General features: G+C 45.1%; 11 protein-coding genes, 1 long non-coding RNA gene and 1 other non-coding gene across 17 annotated transcripts; 9 read left to right on the top strand and 4 right to left on the bottom strand.

Annotated features, from left to right (window-relative positions):
* The first annotated feature begins 49 nt into the window (after positions 1 to 49).
* LOC136185428 (protein sidekick-like) lies at positions 50 to 2,516 on the top strand. The gene is made up of 7 exons (XM_065972561.1): positions 50 to 1,121; positions 1,186 to 1,248; positions 1,308 to 1,440; positions 1,499 to 1,671; positions 1,732 to 2,094; positions 2,145 to 2,438; positions 2,491 to 2,516. The coding sequence occupies exons 1-7, from the start codon at positions 1,055 to 1,057 to the stop codon at positions 2,499 to 2,501; spliced, it is 1,104 nt and encodes a 367-aa protein (XP_065828633.1). The 5' UTR covers positions 50 to 1,054; the 3' UTR covers positions 2,502 to 2,516.
* Positions 2,517 to 2,555: 39 nt separating this feature from the next.
* LOC136185427 (ADAMTS-like protein 1) lies at positions 2,556 to 4,527 on the top strand. The gene is made up of 9 exons (XM_065972560.1): positions 2,556 to 2,602; positions 2,660 to 2,798; positions 2,855 to 3,054; positions 3,104 to 3,448; positions 3,501 to 3,809; positions 3,861 to 3,917; positions 3,972 to 4,101; positions 4,161 to 4,239; positions 4,290 to 4,527. The coding sequence occupies exons 3-9, from the start codon at positions 2,859 to 2,861 to the stop codon at positions 4,425 to 4,427; spliced, it is 1,254 nt and encodes a 417-aa protein (XP_065828632.1). The 5' UTR covers positions 2,556 to 2,602; positions 2,660 to 2,798; positions 2,855 to 2,858; the 3' UTR covers positions 4,428 to 4,527.
* Positions 4,528 to 4,702: 175 nt separating this feature from the next.
* On the bottom strand, positions 4,703 to 5,521 carry LOC136185429 (uncharacterized). The gene is made up of 2 exons (XR_010669528.1): positions 4,901 to 5,521; positions 4,703 to 4,855 (listed from the first exon to the last, which is right to left on the bottom strand). It is a non-coding gene; the product is annotated as an uncharacterized lncRNA (long non-coding RNA).
* Positions 5,522 to 5,778: 257 nt separating this feature from the next.
* LOC136185469 (actin maturation protease-like) lies at positions 5,779 to 8,970 on the top strand. Of its 4 annotated transcripts, none has more exons than XM_065972610.1 (9): positions 5,779 to 5,897; positions 6,023 to 6,189; positions 6,243 to 6,280; positions 6,342 to 6,516; positions 6,575 to 6,612; positions 6,679 to 8,053; positions 8,097 to 8,171; positions 8,219 to 8,571; positions 8,625 to 8,970. In XM_065972610.1, exons 6-9 carry the CDS (start codon positions 7,860 to 7,862, stop codon positions 8,960 to 8,962), a joined length of 960 nt encoding a protein of 319 aa, XP_065828682.1. In that variant the 5' UTR covers positions 5,779 to 5,897; positions 6,023 to 6,189; positions 6,243 to 6,280; positions 6,342 to 6,516; positions 6,575 to 6,612; positions 6,679 to 7,859; the 3' UTR covers positions 8,963 to 8,970. The 4 variants fall into 4 exon arrangements, with proteins under 4 accessions (XP_065828682.1, XP_065828681.1, XP_065828679.1 ...); XM_065972609.1 differs by having other exon boundaries at positions 6,239 to 6,280; XM_065972607.1 differs by having other exon boundaries at positions 6,239 to 6,516; positions 6,679 to 6,727; positions 6,780 to 8,053.
* Positions 8,971 to 8,990: 20 nt separating this feature from the next.
* LOC136185468 (bifunctional heparan sulfate N-deacetylase/N-sulfotransferase 2-like) lies at positions 8,991 to 11,854 on the top strand. Its single transcript, XM_065972606.1, has 5 exons — positions 8,991 to 10,202; positions 10,252 to 10,566; positions 10,619 to 11,200; positions 11,256 to 11,426; positions 11,475 to 11,854. Exons 1-5 carry the CDS (start codon positions 9,048 to 9,050, stop codon positions 11,781 to 11,783), a joined length of 2,532 nt encoding a protein of 843 aa, XP_065828678.1. The 5' UTR covers positions 8,991 to 9,047; the 3' UTR covers positions 11,784 to 11,854.
* LOC136185470 (sulfotransferase 4A1-like) lies at positions 11,771 to 12,858 on the bottom strand. Its single transcript, XM_065972611.1, has one exon. It carries the CDS (start codon positions 12,770 to 12,772, stop codon positions 11,825 to 11,827), a length of 948 nt encoding a protein of 315 aa, XP_065828683.1. The 5' UTR covers positions 12,773 to 12,858; the 3' UTR covers positions 11,771 to 11,824.
* On the bottom strand, positions 12,802 to 13,862 carry LOC136185471 (sulfotransferase 4A1-like). The gene has a single exon (XM_065972613.1). The coding sequence runs from the start codon at positions 13,792 to 13,794 to the stop codon at positions 12,853 to 12,855; it is 942 nt and encodes a 313-aa protein (XP_065828685.1). The 5' UTR covers positions 13,795 to 13,862; the 3' UTR covers positions 12,802 to 12,852.
* On the bottom strand, positions 13,828 to 15,965 carry LOC136184347 (uncharacterized). Its single transcript, XM_065971230.1, has 2 exons — positions 15,011 to 15,965; positions 13,828 to 14,820 (listed from the first exon to the last, which is right to left on the bottom strand). The coding sequence occupies exons 1-2, from the start codon at positions 15,949 to 15,951 to the stop codon at positions 13,875 to 13,877; spliced, it is 1,887 nt and encodes a 628-aa protein (XP_065827302.1). The 5' UTR covers positions 15,952 to 15,965; the 3' UTR covers positions 13,828 to 13,874.
* A 27-nt stretch (positions 15,966 to 15,992) lies between these two features.
* On the top strand, positions 15,993 to 21,193 carry LOC136185440 (dynactin subunit 1-like). Its single transcript, XM_065972571.1, has 28 exons — positions 15,993 to 16,604; positions 16,657 to 16,728; positions 16,781 to 16,888; positions 16,941 to 17,037; positions 17,092 to 17,170; positions 17,225 to 17,384; positions 17,431 to 17,535; positions 17,589 to 17,690; positions 17,755 to 17,844; positions 17,896 to 18,036; positions 18,089 to 18,188; positions 18,238 to 18,323; positions 18,380 to 18,507; positions 18,564 to 18,732; positions 18,777 to 18,908; positions 18,964 to 19,038; positions 19,088 to 19,144; positions 19,194 to 19,399; positions 19,448 to 19,676; positions 19,735 to 19,806; positions 19,861 to 19,931; positions 19,984 to 20,111; positions 20,169 to 20,299; positions 20,349 to 20,537; positions 20,580 to 20,634; positions 20,693 to 20,772; positions 20,824 to 20,919; positions 20,978 to 21,193. The coding sequence occupies exons 1-28, from the start codon at positions 16,002 to 16,004 to the stop codon at positions 21,116 to 21,118; spliced, it is 3,702 nt and encodes a 1,233-aa protein (XP_065828643.1). The 5' UTR covers positions 15,993 to 16,001; the 3' UTR covers positions 21,119 to 21,193.
* An 82-nt stretch (positions 21,194 to 21,275) lies between these two features.
* On the top strand, positions 21,276 to 21,349 carry Trnai-aau (transfer RNA isoleucine (anticodon AAU)). Its single transcript has one exon. It is a non-coding gene; the product is annotated as a tRNA-Ile (tRNA).
* Positions 21,350 to 21,433: 84 nt separating this feature from the next.
* On the top strand, positions 21,434 to 23,047 carry LOC136185457 (succinate--CoA ligase [ADP/GDP-forming] subunit alpha, mitochondrial-like). Of its 2 annotated transcripts, XM_065972595.1 has the most exons (11): positions 21,434 to 21,546; positions 21,593 to 21,696; positions 21,751 to 21,867; positions 21,917 to 22,060; positions 22,111 to 22,179; positions 22,234 to 22,375; positions 22,426 to 22,503; positions 22,554 to 22,627; positions 22,678 to 22,794; positions 22,845 to 22,916; positions 22,968 to 23,047. In XM_065972595.1, exons 1-11 carry the CDS (start codon positions 21,516 to 21,518, stop codon positions 22,989 to 22,991), a joined length of 972 nt encoding a protein of 323 aa, XP_065828667.1. In that variant the 5' UTR covers positions 21,434 to 21,515; the 3' UTR covers positions 22,992 to 23,047. The 2 variants fall into 2 exon arrangements, with proteins under 2 accessions (XP_065828667.1, XP_065828666.1); XM_065972594.1 differs by having other exon boundaries at positions 22,111 to 22,375.
* On the top strand, positions 23,032 to 23,790 carry LOC136184346 (transmembrane protein 53-B-like). Its single transcript, XM_065971229.1, has one exon. It carries the CDS (start codon positions 23,032 to 23,034, stop codon positions 23,788 to 23,790), a length of 759 nt encoding a protein of 252 aa, XP_065827301.1.
* Positions 23,699 to 24,640, top strand: LOC136185464 (octanoyl-[acyl-carrier-protein]:protein N-octanoyltransferase LIPT2, mitochondrial-like). Its single transcript, XM_065972603.1, has 4 exons — positions 23,699 to 23,912; positions 23,965 to 24,084; positions 24,138 to 24,218; positions 24,458 to 24,640. The coding sequence occupies exons 1-4, from the start codon at positions 23,799 to 23,801 to the stop codon at positions 24,494 to 24,496; spliced, it is 354 nt and encodes a 117-aa protein (XP_065828675.1). The 5' UTR covers positions 23,699 to 23,798; the 3' UTR covers positions 24,497 to 24,640.
* The last annotated feature ends 13 nt before the right edge of the window (positions 24,641 to 24,653 follow it).

The raw sequence follows: 24,653 nt of genomic DNA, 5'->3' as shown, positions 1-24,653 counted from the left end.
TGTTCAAAATGCATTAGGCTAGGCCATTTGAATTTGGACGTGACCGCGTAGCGCCTCTCGTGTCTAATTCAAAGGATCCAGCGGAAAAAACAGGAGTCGTAGGCGTTTGCCCACGTCCTCGAGCTGCAGATGACGAACTTCTCTCTTTTCGCCCGCTTTGAAGAACCGAGACATGCAGACCCGACCCAACGATCGATCGCCGCGAAGTGAACGCTTTCTCGCCCGTCGATCAGTTCAGCAGCTATCCGGGATATCGGCTAGAAAGAACAAAAGGTGAGCTGCAATTTTGCAGTAAATGCGAGCGCGTAGACAAGCCCATGCAGCTTTTCGTACTAATATCCGCACAATGACGCATGCAGCGGGCGCGACACGAGTTGAACTTGACTTGCTAAAATTGTTCCAGTTCGGTTTCCCGTGTACTCCCATGACCGCGCTTCCTGTCTCAATTACGACACGCACTTGGAGAGAAATCGATTTGGAGCGTGTCGGAAGGGCGGGATTCAACCTGGAACCAACTCCGGAAGCGCAACTTCGCCCACCTATTAGCCGGGAGTCTCTTAGTAGAAGTAGAAGTGTATACAAAGTAGAAGTGTATACACAATGAGAATCGAAGTCTGCGCGATAATTAGTTCCAAGTCATCGCCAATCAATGCTATCTTAAATATCGCGAAAGAGGAGAATCTCCTCGGGAGACACGGTCAATTTAAAAAATTGATGAGCATCAGACCGGCGGTGGCGCGAACCGTGTGTCAGTTCCAATTGGATCTAAGCCGCAGACGAAATTTATATCCTCGCAATTACGTTTTGTCTTGAGACGTTCCGCCCACGGACATCCCATTTGGTTTAGAATCCGTCGAGGCGGCACTTTGTGGTCGGAGCTGCCGGCAGCGTTTTGGTTTACTTAGAGTCGACAGTTTTGAAATCTGAATCTAAGCAGATGGGCTTCTTTCCGGTCGGGGGGGCGGAGGGGGAGGGGAAAAGGAGGCGAATTGCGAGGGTATATAAGTGACGGGGGAGTTCTACGTCTGCATCAAAACGCATCTGCAAGCGAACGATGTTCAAAGCAACGTTACTTCTTCTTTGCTCAGCTCTCTGCTTTCTCAACGGCATTGACTCACAAGGTGAATATAAGGCGTTCGTCTCTCTTATGTTATCATGACTCTATCTCTTTTTTTTTTCTTGCAGAGATGCCGGGCTATGACTGGAAGGTCATCATAGGGTCGTGCACGGCTGTGTGCGGTTCGAACGGTCAGCGCATTTCTTCGATCTCCCCACGTGGAGATGGAGTACTACTTTTATTTTGGCAGGTGTGAAACCGTCCATGGTTGTCTGTCAGAACACGAGGACGGCTGCTTCTGCTGATCTTTCGTTATGCAGCAAAGAAAAGATGCCGGCATCGCCTCCCCTATTGCCGTGCAATCGAAAACCGTGTCCTGGAGAGTAAGACCAGCGTGCAATCTTGCGCACAAGTGCACTCACTCTCTGTCTTTTCTTCAAGATGGGTGATTGGAAATTATGGTCCGTGCTCCGACGTTTGCAACGGCGTTCAATCGCGCGACGTCTACTGCCGTCAATTGCAGGAAAACGATCGCGGAATGATTCCAGTTCCCGACGACGAATGCACGGATTCAGCGAAGCCATCAACGCAGCAATCGTGCGGGGAATCATGCAGTAAAAACACATGAATATCCCCCCAAAGGTTGTGGCTAATATTAGTGCTCTGATGTTTAGTCGCTCCCAAGTTCTATCGTCATGAAATCGAGCCTCCTTCTTCGCCGATTCCCCGACAGAATATCGTCTGCTACGTCGGCGAAGAAACGACGTATATTCATCCAGGCTATACGTTGACAATTGACGCCGTCTTCGAAGAGGGTTATCCGACTCCGAATGTCATGTGGACGCTTCCCGATGGGACGACTGTCGTCGCCGGTGGCGACGGCGATTTCGACGACGACGACAGGCGACGAATTCACATGTCGAAAAACGGATCGCTTGTCGTGCATGACATTCGACAAAGCGACGAAGGAACGTACGTCGCGATAGGCGAAAACGTCGCCGGTACGGATAGAGCCCAAACGAAAGTCGTCATCGTCGGTAAGACGAAGGAATTGATTAATTAAATAGTATTATTTTTTCTGCTTTAGAATTGCCCGTGTTTAATACTGAGATTCCTCCTTCCGTGACTACTGTGCACGCGGGAAATCGTCTTCTCATTCGAGCCGAATTGATGAAGACTCATGCGAGTGACGTCACTTTCGTTTGGACGACGGCGACGGGAGTCGTTTTGCGACGGGGCAAATCGTCGGGAAAGTTTTCCGTTTTGACGAACGGGACGCTGGCGATCGATGACGTGCAAGAAGGAGAAGCCGGCACCTATGGAGTTGTCGCTAGAACGTTGGGTGGAACGTCGCGCGCCTCGACGCAAGTCGTCGTCATTGGTAAGAAACTAAAAGAACACGTTTTTCGCTGACTTATTAATCTTTCTTTTAGACTATGAGTAAGTTGAAATAGACGTGTTTTTGAAGGGGAATATTCGATGGTTCTCGCTTTTATAGGTGGGTTTCCGGCTTGGGACAGTGCAGCGAAACCTGTGGAGATTCCGGTAAAATACTCCTTGTATTTTATCCTTTATTGTCGCTTGAATTTCGTTGCTGTGTAGGCTTGCAATTTAGCACGTCGCAATGCGTGGAAAAACGCGAGAGACAAGATGCTCCCGACAGTCGATGCATCGTGGCGGGACACGAAAAACCGTCTTTCGCTCCCGTTCCATGCAATCGATTTCCTTGCGTTCGAAGAGAGTAATAAATAAATAAATAAATAATTTCTAGCTGAAATCTATTCTTTGTGTGTATAGGCGTATGTGGAAGACGAACGAGTGGCTTCCGACGTCATGCAGGCCGTGCGTCGATCGTCAGACGCGTTTGATTCAGTGCTTGGAAACGGCGGAAGACTTGGCACTGGGAAACAAGTCGACTTCAATTGTCAAAGACGTCGCCTGCGCGGGACTTTCGATACCTCTCAAGAAACGAGTCTGCAGTGAAACCCTATGCCCAGGTAAAAATAATAAAATTAGATATTATTTATTTTTATTTTTTGTTTTTAGTGGCGCCGAGATTTCGTATTCCGCCCGAACCTGCGATGCCGTTCGACATGTCGCCTATTTATAATCGTTATGATCTTGGCCAGAGCGTTATTAGCGTCGAGGGACGATCTCTCTACGTCGACGCTGTTCTCGCTGAAGGCTATCCGAAGCCGACTGTCACGTGGCTGTTTGACTTCGACAATGGCACGGAGTTGGGCGTCGGCGAATCGCTCGATCGATATCACGTCTTTGAGAATGGAACGCTGCGAATCGATGACGTCAGATACGAAGATCAGGGTCTCGTTGAAACGACGGCGATTAATTCGGAAGGAGAAGATCGAGTCGTCTTCTCCATCACAATCTACGGTGAGAAGAAAATAAATAAATTAATTAAGATAATATTTATTATTGATTTTAGTTCCTCCGAAAATTGTTTCGCTGAAAGCTTATCGGAATTTTAAGCCAGTCAACGTTTTACTCGATCCTTACGTGATGGTTCGACCTGGCGACACGGTGGCCATGCAATGTCGAATTTCCGGTTCTCCGACGCCGACGTACCGGTGGTTCCGCAACGGGGCCCCAGTCATTTACGAAGGAAGATTCAAGACGGACTCCGCCGGATGTTTGATTATTATGAACGTTGCGAAAGCCGATTCGGACGTGTATGAATGCGTGGCGGAAAATATGGTCGGGGTAGATCGAAGATCCGTTTCTTTGGATGTGAAATGTAAGGGAATTGATTTTGAAAAGATCAATAATTTGATTTTTTTCCTTGTAGCACTCGAGAGAGTGTGGGCGAGAAAGTATTTTCCTTGCTCGCACGAATGCGGCGGAGGTAGCCAAGTCATTTGCATAATTTTTAGAATCGGAATTTAATGGTTTTGTCTAGGAACGCAATTCATTACGAGTGAATGTAGAAATTCGGTTACGAAAGCGAAAGTGAACGATTCTGAGTGCAGCGAACTTCCTCGACCCATGTCCAAAAGAGTGAAGTGCAATCCTCGAGCCTGTCTTGATGCGTAAGGATGATTTAGAGTGGAAAAATTAAAAGTTGGAGTATTCTTTTCTTGTTGCGCAGGGAATCCATAAAGAATCGTTTGTGTACAGGCAATGAGAAGACGGTCAAGCCGGCTTGGATTGCTTTTGAGTGGTCAAAGGTGAATTAATTGACTATTTTATTCACACGTATATATTATTTGTTTTTTAGTGCACGAAATTGTGTGGAAGGGGAAAGCAGAAGAGGCTAGCGAAGTGCGTGAATCCGTGCACTCTTAGAAAGACGAAGGGCTGCGCTCCTAGTGAAAAACCCCTTCGCCATCGACGCTGCAACGTATTCCGGTGCTAAGGAGACGAAAGCTGAGAAAATTGACAATGTGTCTTTTCTGTTTAGTTTACCTAATTTTGACTTGTCGTGAATAATAATAAATTTTGACTATGTATCCTCATGTGCTGAGTTTGCGCAATCGCCAACCGCTGTGGATGGAAGCGCCGGCTTTTTCTGCTGGAAAGACCGTCTCTTACGCTTTCATTGCAGCTCTCTGGATGAAGGAGATCGCGCAGAATTTCATCGATCGCCCGCAGACTTTCTTCGCAGCCGATTTCTTATTACTCGCAACTAGGTCATTTTATGAAGTAAATTTATTGAATATATACACGTGCATACACAGAAAATTCCTATCGAAGCAGCCAAAATATGTTCCAGGCTTTTCTTCTTTCGTTTGCTTCGATCACGCTGTCCGTCTTCGATTCTCTTGATCCAGCTCCTGTCGCCACCTAAAAAAAGTAGGTTAGTCTCTGTCAAATCATCGTTTTACGTACCTTTTGATTTGCGTCCATATTCGCGTTACCCAGGCTACACCACGGGGAGGTTTGGACGCTTTCGTAGCCCAAGGCAGCCACCGCAAGCGATGACCACCCGTTCCAAAAATTTAGGGCGAGTTGCGGGTCCTCGGCCACCCCAATCAGTACCGCCTGGACGAGAGTCGGCCCCTGAAACCGAGTCCCCCGGCTCGTTGGTACCAAAGCCTTCGGTATGTCTTCCTGAGAAGAACCGGGCCTTGCGGAAGTGGAGATGCGGCCGACCGCTGTTTGTAGAAGTCGACAGGAAAGGCAGTGCAATGCCCCAAGTCGAAGTCTCCTGGGCCAGGTCATCCTCCGTCTAATCGTGCCATCGGGTGAGAAAAGTGCCGGCAACCAGACCGTAATGAACACCCCCTCCAAGTCGTGCCCGCTCGAGCCTAGCGCGGGCCGTACTTGTTCGGCAACAATAAGACATTGGCGACCTTTATACCCAGTGCGTAAACCGAGGCCGAAGCCCCCCATCGCCCTGCCTACGGGCTCCGGCACGGATTAATCCGTGGGCCACGCTGATCCAACAACCCGAGACTTGCCTTTTGTCTTCCCCCGAGCCGGTCCGATCAAGGACGAGACGCAGCGAACCGCGACGCATCCACCCTCAGCCGCAACTGAAGGAAATCGGTTGTGCGCTTTGCTTTTGAACAGCGTAGCCACGCCCAGCGCGCTCATTTGTCCGTTGGAGTCACGTGGGGCTGAAGTAGCGCTCTGGTTGGTCCGAAAAATGCAGGCGCGAAACGTAACCGGTTTGTAAACCGGTTTGACGTGTATTCTTGTCGGCAGCCGAGTCAGCAATTTATTTTTGGCATCATATGACGCAAGACTACCGCACGCGTGGGACGCGTGACGAACGATTTCAAGATGGCGGAGAACGATCAAGAGCCTTGAAAAGAAACGAATCACGATGTCTAGAGAAGCCGCAGGGCTTTCTTTCACACACGCAACGGGTGGAAGAACTTAGGTAAGGGCGCTAGACGCTCGTTTTTGGAGAGACGCCGGCGTTTCTCTCCCAGTTCGCTTCGCGAAATCGAACGAGCCTACCCCGACACTACATTGTAGTCTAAATCGTCTCTTTTGACTTTCTAGGAACTAGCGAGCCTCCATGGGCATCCATCGCGACGAATAATCGCGCTTCGTTCGATGAAAGAAAATGATCTAGCGCCGAAATCGCCGAAATCAGGCTAACAACTCGCGAAGAACGAACACTGCATGCTCTTTCAAGTTGAAAAATCCACACTTCGAACGATCTAAAGGTTTTTATCGAATAATATAGAGGTATTCAGTCATTTCATTCATATTCAGTCAGACGTCAATTACTTTACTTCCAACGAGTTCATTCCGAAAGTGACGACAAAGATCGGGACCAATGACGTCTTCAAATTTTCCGAGCAGTTTTGCCTTATAGATGGCCAATAGGAGCTGAAACATTGTCGCCTCTTCTCCATGCTCATTTCCCCATGCTTCGAGCATGGCAACCGCTCTACCAATTTCCGTCGTAGCCTCTTTTTCGAAACCGTTAATGTCGCTTCCTTCGAAAGGCCGAGGCTCCAAGAATCGACCGACAACGCGCCACTGTTCAGGTATCATTTTTTCAGCCAATGATTGCAAGCAGATAAATGTTTTTGGTTTTGATCGTAGCTGGAGATCAAACTTGCTGCCTGACATCAGACAAAAGAGTAAAAACCATTGCCTTTTAGTGAAATCACACTGATATTCGTACCGCACGACTTGGATCCTTTTAGATTGCAGTGTGTCACCACCGGACTCGAAAAATTACGCAAAAAACGATTGGTGAAAATTTGTCCCTCAGTCTGGCTTCGAGTACAAATGGGGCGCCATTTAGTTTCCTCCGCTACGGACTTGAGCGGCGGCGACGGCAGCGGCGCTGACTTATCAGGCATTCCTAGAAGAATCATGATGGGGGCTAGTCAATAGAATCCCCAATACCTGGTCTTTCAACTACATCATCGTAATCGTTTTGCGGTGGACTCGAAGGCAGAGGAGGCTGCGCTACTACTTCATAGTCGTTATCGTCCGAGTCCGTAAGCAGACTGGGAGCGACGGACGGAATAATGCCTTGCTGGCTCACAACCGCCGGCAATGGGGGCGACACCGCCGAAGAAAGAAGGGAAACTGTGCTTGGACGGGAAAGGCGTCGTGATGCCTCCGTCACCACTGGGGACTCCGGTTCGGCGGCGGCAGCGGATCCAAAGACGAGCTCCGACTGGGAGGTCTCTTCATTTGGACTCCGCGAAGATACCCGGCGCCTGCGACTATTCGTGTTTTCATATATCACAGAATCGTCGCCTGGTGCTGCGGGTGTACGGGGCACGCCAGAAGGCACGCGGCCGCGGCGGAAAGCCGCCGTCATTGGTGATGGCTTTCGCTTTCTCCGAATGATTATGCACATGACCGTGCAAAGGAAAATAAGCAAGATGAGGCCTGCTGCTGTGAGAACGACTTCTGTCTCGAGTTTTATGACGAGAACGTTGACGCTGCCATCTGAAGTTGGAACCGCGATGGCCTCGACACTGCCGTCATGAAAAATTCCATTCAATTAGGTAAGCGAGTCCCTGTGATAGGTATATTTTGTTTCTTTTACTCACCCTGGGGAAATCCACTGGGTTTTGTCGGGGGAAATTGCTTTCACAGTTGGCGCTGATGACGGCAACTCCGATTGCTTATAAATAGTTCTATTTGCAGCCCGCGCCGTTTCGAGACTCGCCGGTGTTGTGGCATTGACACCTGCTGGTACACACTCTTCCGGTTCTATTTTTTCCCAAAGCCTTACTACGCTCACTGGTGCTATTATACGAAAGAGTCGCGGCGCCGGTGCCACTTAGCCAGAACACAATCAGAAGAAAGCCTTTTGCAATGGACATTCTTTTGCAATGTTCTTAGACAACGCGCAGAGACGAAACTAATGCCTAGTAATGTTTGCGCCGTGTTTTGCACTGATGGGAGGGGAAAAAACCCAACACAAGCAGGACGTGATGCCGTCACACGCGCCAGTTTCGGCTGCCGCCCAATGACATGTACATCGCGCTATAGCGTGCGCAGTCAAGCCATGTATTGCTCGGAAAAGAGCCTTTCTCTTGCATATCGAGTTCTGCAGAGGTACTAATCCAAGAAAAGAGCTCATATAGTACATTTATGCTAGGACAAAGGGGTCCGAGGAGCATCGATATTTCATGTGGAACGTAGAAACCCAAGCCAAACTTCAAGAAGGCCCAACGTACGAAATTAATGACTTTTAATTATCTACTGCACTCTCTCTCGCAGCTGTGGGCTCGTAGCGCTAAGTTTGGCGGCTGACCAAGCGATGAATCGCCGTCAAGTGACGTCAGAATTTATAAAATTTTCCGACGATTTGGATTGCGTTGAACTGCTTCGTCAGGCAAGACAAAGGGGATATACAAAAGAAGGAGAAATGTTCTCTGCACATCAGCTGGCAAAATTAGCAACAGACTACTACAAGTGCCAAGCAGATGTCACTAGTTTTTCACCAGAGAATCCAAAAGAGATTGTCTCGGGTTTATTAGATCAAGATATGTACGTAATTCCCTATGATAGAGATAAGAATAATGAACCTTGTCTCATGGGTGGTCATCAAGCACATTGGGCTGTTCTAACTGGTGAGAATAGTTTAGGATACATTATTTTATTTATCTTCTAAAAATGTCTTTAGGTTTTGTGACTCCAATTGTTATTGAGTCTCCTTCACTCTTTCAAAAAACCCTTTATCCTAATTTATTCACTTGCATTTCAGATGACTCAAAAATCATCAAGGAAAACTTGAACAGCTTTTTATCTGTCGACCCTGAAAGGATCTTTTTCTACGCTAGACATGGCATGTCAAGACATCTAGCTCTATGGCCATATTCCATACTAAAAGCGAGCAACGAAAATTTATATGAGGTAGACCCTAGTAGAGCAGCGCAAAATGACAAATTTATTTTACCGCCAGAAAATGAACTAAAATCGTGTCTTTGCTCGAAACTGTTACGTCTATCAAAAAAGCAATAACTATATAACGGTGTACGGGAACCGCCGAGGTGCGAGAACAAGCCCGTACGTGCGTTTATCTTTCTTTTGTTCTCTCGGGGAATGAATGATGCCGAGGATGGGCTACCGTCTATTTCGACCCTGTTCCTGGGCTTTGAGACAACGAAACAGCTATTTTCTCGTCCTCCTGACCCTCCTCGTTCTCATCACCGCTCTCTACATCTTATCGAGCCTCGAAATGAGTCCTCGCACCTTTAGCACTCACTCGACGGCCAAGACATTAGATGCAAAAACCCTAGAACCGCCGAAAACCCATCAACCGAAGCGAAAATCGACAAAAACGACGCCGCGACGACGAGAAGATCGAGTCCTCTTCGTCGCATCGTCGAATCCCTACAAGGAAACCCTAAAGCAAAGCGTTTCGACACTTCTCCAAGGTCACCGACTCAACGTAGTCGTCCGATGGGCGAAAAACGTCGCGGAAGATCCTGAAAGCCTAGCGCGCTACGCCGCCGTCATATTCGAAGGTTCCGATCTCTATAGCCGATATTTGAAGTACGTAGAGGGTCGTAGTATTGGTATCGTCGTTTTTCCTAATTCGAATCCGCTTCGTCGAGTCGCTTCCGTTGAATTTTTGCCGAAAACCAATTCGGCGTTTATCGTCAAGACGACGAATTCGACGGCACTTCGAATTTTGAAAGCGAATCATAAAATCAATCTCAAATCGGAAATTGCACCTTTGAAATTTATATCATCAAAGTCCGATTTTGAATTATTAGCCAATGGGCTATTATCGTCGGGGGATTATGTTCCCGTTGCTATGGCTGCAAAAAGTGTCGCTTTTCTCGGCTGCACTTCGATGACGTCGTGGTTTTGGAAAACGTTACTTTTGGACGTTTTGTATCACGTGACGTCCGGAGCTCTCGGATTTTCTCTTCGGAGAAGAATTCTCATTGATATTGACGACATTTTTGTCGCTCCATATGGCACGAAAATAAAACCGGATGACGTCACCGCTATGATCAATTTTCAGGACAGAATGCGTAAAAGGATTCCCGGCTTCAAATTCAATTTAGGATTTAGTGCCAATTTTTATGAGAAATCGTCCGTGGACTTGGAAATCGAAGGCGATAGAGAAATAGTGAAGGAAGCCCATCATTTCTGGTGGTTCGGTCACATCTTCAGCCACGGTCAAGCGCACACGTACAAATCAGCCGAAAAACTAGAAGAACAAATGCAAAAAAATCTAGAATTTTCAAAGGTAAGAAGAGCCACATCTATTTATAATTAAATATCACGTGACGGCGTAGAAACATAATATTTCGGTGGGTGGAACGCATTATTCAGTGGCTCCCCATCATTCCGGCGTCTATCCCGTCTATCCCTTACTCTACGACACGTGGAAGTCGGTGTGGCAAATCGAAGTGACGACGACGGAAGAGTATCCCCATTTGCGTCCCGATTACAAACGTCGAGGCTTTGTCTATCGAGGTATCAAGGTACTTCCGCGTCAGACGTGCACGCTTTATACGAAAACGTATACTTTTGCTACGTATCCGGGTGGGAAGACGCGTTTCCATGACACCGTTCGCGGAGAACTATTTAATACGATATTGAATACTCCGGTGAGTTGTTTAGGTTATTTATATTGATTTTTTTGGTATTTTTTCTCTATAGATTTCCATCTTTATGACTCACGTTGGGAATTACGGTAACGATCGTTTGTCTCTGCGATTATTCGAAGAGGCGTTCGGTTTTATTCACGCTCACACGAATCTTCAATTGTCCACTGTTCCCCCTAAGCAATTAGCCGAAGAATATTTTCGATTGTTTCCCAAGGAAGCGACTCTTCCCCTATGGACGAATCCCTGCGACGATCCCAGACATAAGGAGATTTGGGCGACGCCTGTAGATTGCTCTCAATTTCCCGACTTTGTTGTAGTGGGGCCCCAGAAAACGGGTACGACTGCACTGCACAGTTTCCTGCGCTTGCATCCGCGCATCAAATCGAACGCAAATCATCCCAAACACTTTGAAGAACTTCAGTTCTTTCACAGTAGCGATTACGAGAAGGGAGTCGAATACTATATGAGTTTTTTTCCGAGGAAGAACAGCGGTGACGTAGTGTCGGTTTTTGAAAAAAGTGCCACGTATTTTGACTCTTCGGTGACACCGGAACGAATGCTCCAATTGCTTCCGAAAGCGAAAATAATCGTGATATTGAGCGATCCAGGAAGAAGAGCATACTCGTGGTATCAGGTAATTAATTAATAAATTAATTAAGTCTCTCGTTTAACTGAGTTTATTTCCTCAGCATCAAAGGGCTCATAACATAGAAGCGGCTCTTGAAAATTCGTTTTCTCAAGTGCTCAAAGCGAATCGTTCTTGCCCAAGCAAAGCTTGTAGTCTAAGAGAACGCTGCTTAGTACCAGGCCTTTATGCGGAACACTTGGAAAGGTGGCTGAACTACTATGATCCTTCCAAAGTAAGTGGGGCGCGCGCTCACTGCGATTCAAGTGACTAAATTGATTAGATTTATCTTATTGATGGAAATCAATTGGTTGATGCGCCCATTGAGGTTATGAATAGTTTGCAGAAATATCTCGGCGTTCCTTTGGTAGATTACGACACGCTTATTCGCTACGATGAAGAGAAAGGCTTCTACTGCGAAGCGCGAGACGTCACAAGGACCAAGTGCTTGGGAACGGGCAAAGGTAGGAAGTATCCGGAATTGGACGACGAATCGAGTAAATACGTCGCGTCGTATTATCGCGAGCCCAATAATAAATTACGCGAGCTTTTGACTAAAAGGAATTGGCCCATACCTAATTGGTTAGAATGAGAATTCTCTTTTGATAGATGAAGAAATGAATTTTTTACATTTTAACTAAGACAAAAGAGTTTCGTGCCGTATTTAGCCCTCAATTCGTCATACGAAGCGCATCCTGTCAGCTTCTCTATCGGTTTCCATGCCAAATCGATTTCCTTGACAATTTCGGGAGACAGATGACGTCTTCTTATTCCATCTCCTTCACGCCTCACTTTGGCGTTTTCCCTTCCTATATCTTCAGGTAATCCGCATGCTTTATTGCGAATTCTTCTGAAGACGTGGCTATCAAATTTAGAGACGTGCTCTAGCATGAATTCTTTGGACGCCTGCTTTGTGACCAATTCGAGAAGTTTTTCGTCTCCTTCTCCGCATCCAATAAAATGAGCGACTCTTCTCACCGTTTCAGCTAAATTTTCAATGATGTCCTCGTAGAATAAAAAGAGCACGTTGTCGTCGTTTCGTCGCTTCCACCACGATTCGATGACGTAGAAGAAGGAAGGACGATCGTTGATATCATCCGGGCGATACTTTCGATTGAGCATGAAGAGCCGGATGAAGGTGTCTGGACTGATGCTTTGCGAAGGGAAGAGCCAACCGTTGAGGAAGGAATAGAGCGACGGACATATGTCGAGTGGATGACGTATGACGACAATGTATCGACCGGCTCCTTTGGGGCAAAAGTCGTAACATTCGTGTGTTTTGTAAACGCGGGGCGTGGCCACTTGCTCGACGTCGAGATCCATTCCTATGCTCTTCGAATACTCGATATGAGGTACAACGCAGTTGATCTCTTCAAAATCGACGCTGCCTCCCGTGCGAAGGCCGTGGACGAGATGCTGCATCATTGTCGTGCCCGATTTTGGAGTCGTCGCGATGATGACGTCACTTGCTCGCGGCTTGAATTGCAACGAGGTAAGACGATCTTTCTTAGGCATGTATTTTGGATAAAATTCAGTAAATGCCTTCACAGCTTCGTCTTCTCCTTCGACAGCTGACATCATTTCGTTCGTTTCAGTACCCGGACCTCTAATCGCATTATCTCATTAGTCGAGTAATAAATACCACGTGACAGCAGACAGTCCTATTTGGTTCCGTATTTTGCTCTCAATTCATCGTAGGAAGCACATCCCGTCAATTCTTCTAGCGGTTTCCATGCCAAATTGATTTCTTTGACAATTTCGGGAGACAGATGACGTCTTCTTATTCCATCTCCTTCACGCCTCACTTGGGCGTTTTCCCTTCCTATACCTATATCTTCAGGTAATCCGCATGCTTTATTGCGAGCTCTTTTGAAGACATGATCATCAAATTTAGAAACGTGTTCTAGCATGAATTCTTTGGACGTCTGCTTTGTGACCAGTTCGAGAAGTTTTTCGTCTCCTTCTCCGCATCCAATAAAATGAGCGATTTTTCTCACCGTTTCAGCTAAATTTTCAATGATGTCCTCGTAGAATAAAAAGAGTACGTTGTCGTCGTTTCGTCGCTTCCACCACGATTCGATGACGTAGAAGAAGGAAGGACGATCGTTGATATCATCCGGGCGATACTTTCGATTGAGCATGAAGAGCCGGATGAAGGTGTCTGGACTGATGCTTTGCGAAGGGAAGAGCCAACCGTTGAGGAAGGAATAGAGCGACGGACATATGTCGAGTGGATGACGTATGACGACAATGTATCGACCGGCTCCTTTAGGGCAAAAGTCGTAACATTCGTGCGTTTTGTAAACGCGAGGCGTGGCCACTTGCTCGACGACGTCGAGATCCATTCCTATGCTCTTCGAATGCTCGATATGAGGTACAACGCAGTTGATCTCTTCAAAATCGACGCTGCCTCCCGTGCGAAGGCCGTGGACGAGGTGCTGCATCATTGTCGTGCCCGATTTTGGAGTCGTCGCGATGATGACGTCACTTGCTCGCGGCTTGAATTGCAACGAGGTAAGACGATCTTTCTTAAGCATGTATTTTGGATAGAATTCCGTAAATGCCTTCACAGCTTCGTCTTCTCCTTCGACAGCTGACATCATTTCGTTCGTTTCAGTACCCGGACCTCTAATCGCATTATCTCATTAGTCGAGCAATAAATACCACGTGACAGCAGACAGTCCTATTTGGTTCCGTATTTTGCTCTCAATTCATCGTAGGAAGCACATCCCGTCAATTCTTCTAGCGGTTTCCATGCCAAATTGATTTCTTTGACAATTTCAGGAGGCAAATCACGTCTTCTTATTCCATCTCCTTGACGTCTCACTTTGGAATTTTCCTTACCCATACCGCTATCTTCAGACAAACCGGACAATTTGTTTCGTAGTTTTTTGAGGACGTGCTCATCAAACTGGGACACGTGCTCTAGCATGAATTCTTTGGAAGCCTGTTTCGTGACCAAGTCGAGAGTCTTCTCGTCTTCTCCGCACCCAATAAAGTGAGCAACTTTTCTCACCGTTTCAGCCAAATTTTCAATAATATCCTCATAGAAAAAGAAGAGCACGTTCTCGTCGTTGCGACGCTTCCACCACGATTCAATGAAATAAAAGAGACTTGCCTCATGATCGGACGATTCCGGCGGATTTGGCGGACTGAGCATAAACATTCGAATGAAAGTGTCCGGACTGATGGTGCCCGAAGCGAAAGCCCAGCCGTGGAGAAACGAATAGAGCGACGGGCAGATATCGAGTGGATGACGTAGAATGACGATGTGACGAGCGGCTCCTTTGGGGCAAAAGTCGTAGCATTCGTGCGTTTTGAATGCGCGCGGTTTCGCCACTTGTTCGGCGTCGAGATCGATTCCTATGCCCTTCGCGTACTCGATGTGTGGTATAACGACGCTGATTTCTTCGAAATTCATGCTCCCGCCCGTGCGAAGGCCGTGGACGATTTGCTGCATCATTGTCGTGCCCGATTTTGGAGTTGTCGCGATGATTACGTCATCTGATCGTGGTTTGAATTCTTTTAAGGTGACACGACGCTCTTCGAGAGGTCGTAACTTCATTGCAACTGCGAAAAACGCCTGAACGGCTTCTGGTGAGTCGCACTCCATTCCACGCACGTGACGTCTACATGTAGATACAACGTCTTTAGATCCCGGCTGTCAACGACGAAGACGTCCGTGTGGAACGACTGAATGGATCTCTAATCGATCGCACTATCTTATTAGTCATTGGCCGCGCTGTGCGTCACAAATCACAGATCACAAACATAGCACCAAGTAAGAAAATAAAAAGAAGGCACAGGCCCGTATTCTATTCGGTTTCACGTGATTTTCGGCCGTATTTTGCTCTCAATTCGTCATAGGAAGCACATCCCGTCAATTCTTCCATCCGCTTCCATGCCAAATTGATTTCTTTGACAATTTCAGGAGACAAATCGCGTCTCCTTATTCCATCTCCTTGACGTCTCACTTTGGAATTTTCCTTACCCATGCCCCTATCTTCAGGCAAACCACAGACTTTGTTTCGAATTTTCTTGAAGATGTGCTCATCAAAGTGGGACACATGCTCTAGCATGAACTCTTTGGAAGCCTGTTTCGTGGCCAACTCGATAATTTTTTCGTCTTCTCCGCATCCAATAAAGCGAGCAACTTCTCTCACCGTTTCAGCAAAATTCTCAATAATATCCTCATAGAAAAAGAAGAGCACGTTCTCGTCATTGCGATGCTTCCACCACGATTCAATGAAATGAAAGTCGTTCGACTTGTCATCGAGAGATTCCGGCGGATTCGTTCGACTGAGAATTGACATTCGAATGAAAGTGTCCGGACTGATGGTGCCCGAAGCGAAAACCCAGCCGTGGAGAAACGAATAGAGCGATGGAGCGATGTCGAGTGGATGACGTATAACGACGATGTGACGACCGGCTCCTTTGGGGCAAAAGTTGTAGCATTCGTGCGTTTTGAATGCGCGCGGTTTCGCCACTTGTTCGGCGTCGAGATCGATTCCTATGCCCTTTGCATGCTCGAGGTGAGGTATAACGACGCTGATTTCTTCGAAATCCATGCTCCCGCCCGTGCGAAGGCCGTGGACGATCTGCTGCATCATTGTCGTGCCCGATTTTGAAGTTGTCGCGATGATGACGTCGTCTGATCGTGGCTTGAACTCTTTTAAAGTGATACGACGCTCTTCGAGAGGTCGTAACTTCATTGCAACGGCTAAAAACGCCTGAATGGCTTCCGGTGAGTCGCACTCCATTTCACGCACGTGACGCTTAGATACAACGTCTTTAGGTCCCGGCGGTCAAGATGGCCGAGTCGAAGTTTACCGTGGGCCAGCGCGTCCAAATCAAAGACAAGGGCCACGTCGGCGTGATCGCCTTTATTGGAATGACCGAATTTGCTTCGGGCAAATGGATCGGCATCAATTTGGACGAGAAATTGGGCAAAAACGACGGGACAGTGAAGGAGAAGAAATATTTCGATTGCGAGCCGAATCACGGCATCTTCGTACGCCAATCGCAAATCGTCGTCGTGCCCGACGATTCGCGCGAAAGCAAACTACCGAAAATGTCGAAAACGAGCGGTTTGAGAGCGCCTTCGTCCCAGTCGAAATTGTCACGTGGTTCGTCGCCCAGTTCGAGTCCTTCGACGCCTAGAAAAGGCGTCACACCGGAACCGGCCGCCGCCGCCGAAACAAAAAAGAAAAAAATGGCGAAAGAAGAGGAAGAAGAAGACGAAGAAATTCCTCCGACTCTTTCCGCTCTACTTCCGGATGAAGGAGCGATAGCGGCGGCTGTCGCGGGAAGTGTTCAAGATTTTAAGGAGAAGTTATTGGTTTTGCATACAAAGAGACAGGCGGATAAGACGAAGTTGAAGGAATTGGAAAAATACAAGCTTCTCTATCAACAGGTAAACTGATTAAATAATTAATTAATCTATATTTAATTATTTGGGTTTTTAGATGTCTGAGTATAAGTCAAAGTGGTCGACTTCTCAATCTGATTTGCAACAACAGTTGAAAATTGCCAAAAAGGTTCACAACACAAAAGTATTATTTATTAATTAATTATATATCTTTCTCTCAGGATTTGAAAGATGCTCTCGAAGCGAAAGAAACGATGGAAAATGACACGGTTGAGTTGAACGAAGCCGTTGAAATGGCAACACTAGACAAAGAGATGGCTGAAGAGAAAGTAAGAAGAGAGAGGTTTCATATATATCTTATTAGTTTATTTATCTTTTTAGTGTGAGACGCTTCAACAAGAACTCGAAGCTCTAAAGGAAAAAAACGAGGAATTGGCACTCGATTTGGAAATCATAAAATCCGAAATCAGTGAATCCGGTACGAGAGAAAAAAATTTTCATTTATTTTAAGTAATAATAATAAATGTTTTAGGAATGGAAGGAGCTGTGACGTCAGCTCAAACCAAACAATTGGAACAGCAGAATATTCGTCTAAAGGAGGCTCTTGTTCGGTTCGTTTTTAGGAATAAATTTAAATATTTAATTATTTATTTTTTGTGTGTTAGACTTCGAGATTTGAGTAATCAAGAGAAATTGGATCATCAGGCTGTTCAAAAGGCTTTGGAAAAGCAGACAACTGTTGTGAAAAATTTGACGTCACAGAATGAGAAATTGAAGGCGGAAAATGCGGAAGCCGAAACGATGATCGATGATTTGAAAGATCAGGTGCACTTTTTCAAAATTAATTACTATTTATTTATATGTAATTTAGCTGGACGCTGCTCTTGGAGCCGAAGAAATGGTCGAAAAATTGACAGATAAGAATTTGGATTTGGAGGAAGAATTGCAGGAGAAACAGGAAACGATATCGGATTTGGTATTGTTTATATATATAAACACGTGACATCTTTGCACTAATTTATATGCAAGGAAACCCTAAGGGAAATGTACGAAGAAATGGAAGAACATCACACGGAAACGGAGCACGAAATGAGAGAAGAACTCGACATGGCTAACGCAAGAACAAGAGAAGTAAAAGAGATAATCTCAATTAAGTGATTAATTATTAATTAATTAATTAATTAATTAATTAAAGGTGGAAAGAAAACTCGACGTTTCTCACGAGACGACAGCGGATTATCAGCAGACAATTGTTCGTTTTCGAGAATTGGTTGGATCCTTGGAGGTGAGATAATGTCCTCTCTGACGTCACTTGGTCTATATTTATGGTCTCTAGGCTCAATTGGAAGAATTGAGGCAGGACTCCAATGAAAGTCGCGAGGGCGAAGAACGTTCCGAAGATATCAAATCAAAGTCGCAAGCTGTTTTGTCTCTCAATTTGAGACTGAAAAATACGGAAGCTCGCGCGCAAGCAAAGGTCAATAATTAATTAATTAATTGTATTTGCATTGTTGGATGACGTCACGTAGGGTCTTGATATGGAATTGCGGAAGTTGGATGTTCAACAGGGCGCCGATCACGTGCACATGTTAAAACGATTTATCCCGGATTTCTTTTTCCATGGCGGAGGTTAATTAATATCAACTAATAGTCTATTCATTTTTAAATTTCTTTTTAGGTGATTATGATGGAGTTCAAGCTATTCTCCTTATAAGGAGACTCGTTTTCAAGACGGGCTTAATATCAACTCACATTCAGGAAAAGGTTTGAGAACTTAATTAATTAATTAATTAATAATAAATATTGATCACTCTTTGCAGTTTCATATCAACGAGCTGTTGCTTAGCAACGAACCCATTAAAGAATCCGACACGGATCGTCTCAGTTTTGCGTGTTTTTTGAACGTTACCATGGTAATGTTTCAACGCATTCTGAACCGATTCAACAGGTCATATCGCCGGAAGTGACGTCACTTAATTAAAAATAATTGAAATCCTCTTTTAGAGTTATGATGAGCTGTGACGTTCCCGGATATCAACGCATTGGAAATTTATACTCGGACATGGCTACTCACGAAAAATCAATTGATAACATTATCGATATGTTGCGAAAGGACGAATTGGAAGATTCCATTTCGTTGGCTCCCATCGAAAAGGCGTCCTCATATTTCAAGGTAAAAAATTCAGAATAATTAACGATATAAATGGAAATAATTAGGGTGTACTTGCCACACATTTCGGAGAACATCCCCTCAGTCACATGGACATCTTCCTCGATTATTTAAAAGTCTATACGGGATGCGTTGACGGTGTGACGGTCGTCATGAAAGTTCTCCAAGCCTTTCCCACAGTAAGAAGAGACATAACAGAGTTGTGACGTCATAGCAAATGGGATTACGTCACAGGAAGGGTCCCATTTCTGCGTTCTCCTTCAAGAATGGACAACGCTGGCATCTGACTTGAAAAACAATTTTAAAAGAGTAAAATGAAAAAATTGGTTAGGTCTTTTGATACATTGTTTCTTCTCAGATTCGACGTCGACTTCCGACTGAGGACAGTCACAGGGGTTTTGCCTTTGGAGCGGAAGTATTGCTACATGGAATAAAATAATTAATTATTATTTTTCTTTCTTTAGACTCTTCTCGCTTTGGAGGACCAAAGTGAGAATGTGCTAAAGTTGCTTGGTCTTGTGAGAGAGATTCACGGTCTCGCCTTGCAACAAATGGTCCTACTGTCGGATAACGAAAAATTGACTAATAATCAGTTATTGGATATGGCTAAACGTGCTTCCGGTCTTCTTTTTGGAGTCATTGATTCCGACGAAGCGATTGAAGCGCCAAGGTAAAATAAATAAATAAATAAAAATGATTCCTAATTATTAATTTTTAGGATTTGCTTTGAGAATATGAATGGCTTTTTCGAGCGAATGGTCAACGCAATTCAAGACGGGGAATACGACGTGGAACAAGAGAGCGATTCCCGGAAAAAACAAGAAGCTCCCTTTTTGACGCGAGCTCTAACCGTCAAAAGGGAACTATGCGACGCCGACGGTCTCGGACTCAAACTCCAGCAAAAAGACAACGACATATTGGAACTCAAGAAAATAATTAAAATGAAGGTTAGAAGGAAAAATATTTTTTTTGAAGAGGGGGACTCAAATACGTTTTTTTCTTTAGACGAATGAATTGGGAGAGGCTGGCGTGAAGATTTCTTTACTAGAACAGAAACTTGAGAGTGCCGCTAAAGAAGTGAGAAGCGACATCTTTGTGTATCCAAACCGATTTCTTCCTTTTTTTTTTCAGGTGAATGCCGACGTCGCAGCCGTGCAAAAAGAATTAGACGAAGCAAATGAAAAATTGAAGAAAAAGGAAAAGTTAACTTATATATATATATATATATATATATGTATGACGTTAATTATTTAGGGAATTCGAAACGACAATGGACGCACTACAGAGCGACATCGACGCTTTGGAAGAAGAAAAAGTCGAATTGAAAAAGCGTCACGAAGCCCTATCGAAGAAATCGACAATGGCTCAATTGACGCGACAAGGTGAGATACCATGGCAACGATATTAATTAAAAAATAAATTCACTTTTTTAAATTTAGCAAAAGGAGGGTTTTTATCAAGTTGGTCCAAAGGGGAGGGAGATCCGGCGGCGGCGGCGGCGGCGACGGCGACAGGAGTGCCGTCTCAAGTTCACGAAATTATAAAAGATTCGCCATTGACTTTGAACCTTGTATGTATATAATCGTGCATAATTTTATTGATCTATGTGCTTTGGTTAGGTTGCTTCGTTGAGACGGGCTTTGGCTTTGGAGCGGGAGGAGGTCGCTCGTTTGCGTGGCGCCGGCTTGAGAAGTCGTATAGAGCGTCTTCAACCGATTCGTATTCCTAAGAAGCTTCCGTCTGAGCAAGATGATGCACCACAGGAAAATATGAAATCAATGGCAAAGGAAGCGTCGGATTTATACAAGGTATGAATAATAATTTGGGGCGATTTTGACGGAATTCTTTAGAGGGCTTGTCAACTTGCTGCCAGTCCCAAGGTCATTGATTTGACCAAGTCTCCAGGTTCGATTTTGATAGGGGGAGTTATTTATTTATTTATATAAATAATTTGGGGGTGTAGATCAGAGAGGAGGGCAGTCTAGACTGCAAAGTTTGAGCGAGAGAAATCGCGCCTTAGATCTCAAATCCGACTTGGAAAATGTTAGCTACAGTGTAGCAGAGTGTTGGTTAGAAATTAGGTTGGTTTCTTAGCTCAAGTCAAATGTTCAGTTTGCGTTGGCGTCTCACTATCCAGCTGGTCGCGTAGAAGCGGACTTTTCCTCCTATGCTAGTCCTCACTACTTGAAGGTATTTTCTCTTTGTAGTTTGATGTCGTTTTTTTGATTTTATTTTTGGTTCTAAAAAGACGTTGCATGAGAAGAGTCATCTGCCTTGCGTTGGGAAGGTTAGAATTCCGGTGCCGTCGAAAACGGCCACGTCATCACGGAATCGTCTTCTTCTTATGACGTCACAGCAGATGAACACCTTGCATCAGTTGTTTGGTTGACTTTTATCGTTATCAGTAGTGTAGTGTATGCGTTCGTCAGTTGAACAAAGAAAATGAATGCGTGCTCAATTATTATTTGCAAGTGGGTCGCGCGGAGAAGTAAATGTTGAATTCCTGACATCAATAAAGCTCTGGTTAGTTGAAACGCTTTCAAGGAGGTCTCATAGCTCAGTCGGTTAGAGCGCGGTGCTAATAACGCTGAGGTCGCAGGTTCGAGCCCTGCTGGGACCACTTGTTTTTTCCTCTTTTTCTTTCCGTTAATTTTTTGCTTTTGCTCTAATCTCTAGAATGCTTAAAATGCTCATTGTTCTTCATAGATATTCGAGCGCAGTGAACAAACTGCGAAGCTGAGCGTGATTGCACGCGCGCGCTAAGCCGGAGAGACCACGCGAGGCTCATGTTGCTACGTTCGTTCCAGTCGCCCTTAGGTAGGGCTATCTATCGCGTATTTTGCGTCTGACATCGCTTTTTTAGGGCGGTTGCTAACTAGACGATTGTTCAGCTACGATCTGACGCGAAAACATTTGATGGTCAATAGCGAGACGAAAGTCATCTGCCAAGGCTTTACGGGCAAACAGGCAGGACAAGAACAATAAAAAGACTCCTCCCCATACTCATTTTACTCCAAATAGGGCACGGTTCACAGCGAACAAGCAATCAAATACGGGACAAAACTAGTGGGCGGAGTCTCCCCGGGCAAAGGGGGAAAAACTCATCTAAACTTGCCCGTATTCAATTCAGTCAAAGAAGTAAGTAAAGCAAAGTGAATAGATCACACGTGAGAACATTGTCGCAAAGGCAAAAGAAGCAACGGGAGCAGACGCTTCCACAATCTACGTTCCGCCTCCATTTGCAGCTGCAGCCATTCTCGAAGCCATAGAAGCGGAAATCGAACTCGTAGTGTGCATCACCGAAGGAATTCCTCAACTCGATATGGTCAAAGTAAGAAAAATGTATGTCCCGGATAATATAGATCAATAATGTTTATCTAGGTGCGACATGCTTTGTCATCTCAAAGTAAAACGCGACTCGTTGGGCCGAATTGTCCGGGTCTTATTAGAGTGAGTTTGTCAATTTTTTTGATTGAAATACTCCATTTTTTTCTCGTATCTAAGGCTGGTCAATGTAAACTTGGCATCATGCCAGGTCACATTCACACTCCCGGAAAAGTGGGAATTGTGTCTCGATCCGGGACATTGACATATGAAGCGGTTGCCCAGACGACTGCGGAAAGACTTGGACAAACTCTCGTTGTGGGTACGATAAATAAATAATTAAATTTATAAGGAATTCTAATTGATTTTTAGGCATTGGGGGCGATCCTTTTAACGGTAGCAATTTTGTGGATTGCCTTGAGGTGTTTCTCAATGACTCTGATACCAAAGGTGAGTGTATATGATACTAGTTCATTTTCTTGCTACTTTTGTTCTTCTAGGCATTGTTCTTATTGGAGAAATAGGAGGTGGAGCTGAAGAGCGGGCTGCTGAATATTTATCGAAGATGAATACAGTGCGGGAGAAAGTCTTCTTTTGAGTGCCTGTGACGTCATTTGTTTCTAGGGACCCAATGCTAAGCCAGTTGTATCATTTATTGCTGGTTTGTCTGCTCCACCTGGCCGTCGTATGGGCCATGCTGGAGCCATTATATCTGGAGGAAAAGGAGGGGCACAGTCAAAGGTAATCAGCTGAGTGATGGTATGATTAATTTTTTAATTTATTTATTAAAGATTGAGGCGCTGGAACAGGCCGGTGTTCTTGTGACGAAATCTCCAGCTAAAATCGGCGAAATGCTCAGAGAGGTCGATTAAATTAACTTTTCCAATTTCGAATATTTTTAATTTGCTATTTAGGAGATGGGAAGACGAGGACTCTAAAAATAAGACAGCTTGGATGTGAATAGCGTGCGCTAGACGAATGTTTGCCTTACGAATTTCGCCGTTTTCTCGTCCCGTTCGCCGCGTTTTCGTTTCGCGACAAGGATGCACGGTCGTAATCGCCGGCTGGGCCGCGTCGACAGCGCGAATCCTCGACAAATACGCACGATTATACGAAAACGAAGGCATAGAAACGCAAATAATTCCCGTCGGAATTCCCCGTCTCTGGTTCAGCCCATTTGGAAAGGCAGCAGCCTATAAGACCCTCGAAAAGATTCCATCCAACGAAGAAGTAATATTTCATATATTTTCGGGCTCTTCAACAGCAATTCTTCCCTACCTATTGGACTACATAACAAATAACAAAAGAAATCTCAAATTAGTTGGGACTGTGTTTGACAGCTGTCCTGTCGAATTTTCTAGCAAATCGGGCTTAGCGGCAGTTAAAATATTAGTCGAGCAAAATCACATGAATCCCATTGTAGCAAAAGGTATCAATATTGCTGGGAGAACTGTTGATTGGTTGATTGGTCAATCGATCAATGAACGAGCTCGACTATCGTGGATGAATAAGGAGCTCGGACGTGTTCCTCATCTCTATATCTATTCTCGAAATGATGTTGTTGTGAGCGTCGATTTTATTCAATTTTGGATTAAAAAGCAAAAGGAGCGAAATGTCGACGTCACGTCGCATCTCTGGGACGAATCGGCTCACGTGCGACACTTTCAAAAAAATCCGGAGCTATACAAGAAACAGATAGGGGACTTTATTGAAAAAATGAACATTAGCGCACGCTAAACGATTCAATGAACTCGACGATTTTGCGAGATCTTGGCCGATGTTCGTACCCCGTAGCCTTTCGATTGCAAGAAGAACTGTCGAGTCGACTTTCGGATCGTTCGAATAGCACTAGAAAGCGCGTAATCGGTCCATAAGCGAGCACGTGACATACGTCGCGATTTTTCTTCTTAGGAAAACGTCATATTGCTCTGCGAACACGACCCCGTTTATACGTACGGGCGTCGATCGGCTAAGATAGATACGAACGAGGAAGAAAATCGTCTACGATCGTTGGGCGCGAGCACGTATAAAGTGAGAAAAACGTTCGAGTGTTCGAACGCGAGCACGTGATCGTCATTTTCTAGTCGAATCGAGGCGGATTGATAACGTTTCACGGCCCAGGTCAATTGGTATGTTATCCAATAGTCGATCTTCGCGAATGGAAGGTAATTTCACGAGAAAAATTAGGTACATATACGTTTTAATTAATTAGATTAGATGGGATCACGTCATTTTGTTTGCGAGTTGGAAGAGACGTTGATACAAACGTGTTCGCACTTTGGTGTATCTAGTAGCCGATCAGAACATACGGGAGTGTGGGTGAAAAATAATAAAATAGCCGCAATAGGTTTTTATAAGAAAAATGCCTCTTCCCTTTCTCTATAACAATTTTTTTAATCTGTAGGATTGCGTGTTACGCGAGGTATTACTAGCCACGGAATAGCTTTGAATTGTAATGTGGATTTGACGTGGTTTCGGCATATTGTTCCTTGTGGAATCACAGATCACGGCGTGGGCGTGACGTCATTGAGTAGGGAGTGCGATAGAAACATTAGCATCGCTGACGTAAAGCCGAAATTGGTGGCATCACTAGAAAAACA

The sequence above is a fragment of the Oscarella lobularis genome, chromosome 3 (assembly GCF_947507565.1).
Source record: "Oscarella lobularis chromosome 3, ooOscLobu1.1, whole genome shotgun sequence".
Classification (NCBI taxonomy): Eukaryota; Metazoa; Porifera; class Homoscleromorpha; order Homosclerophorida; family Oscarellidae; genus Oscarella; species Oscarella lobularis.
The sequence above is the reverse complement of the archived record's forward strand: the minus strand, read 5'-3'. Positions and strand labels throughout refer to the sequence as shown.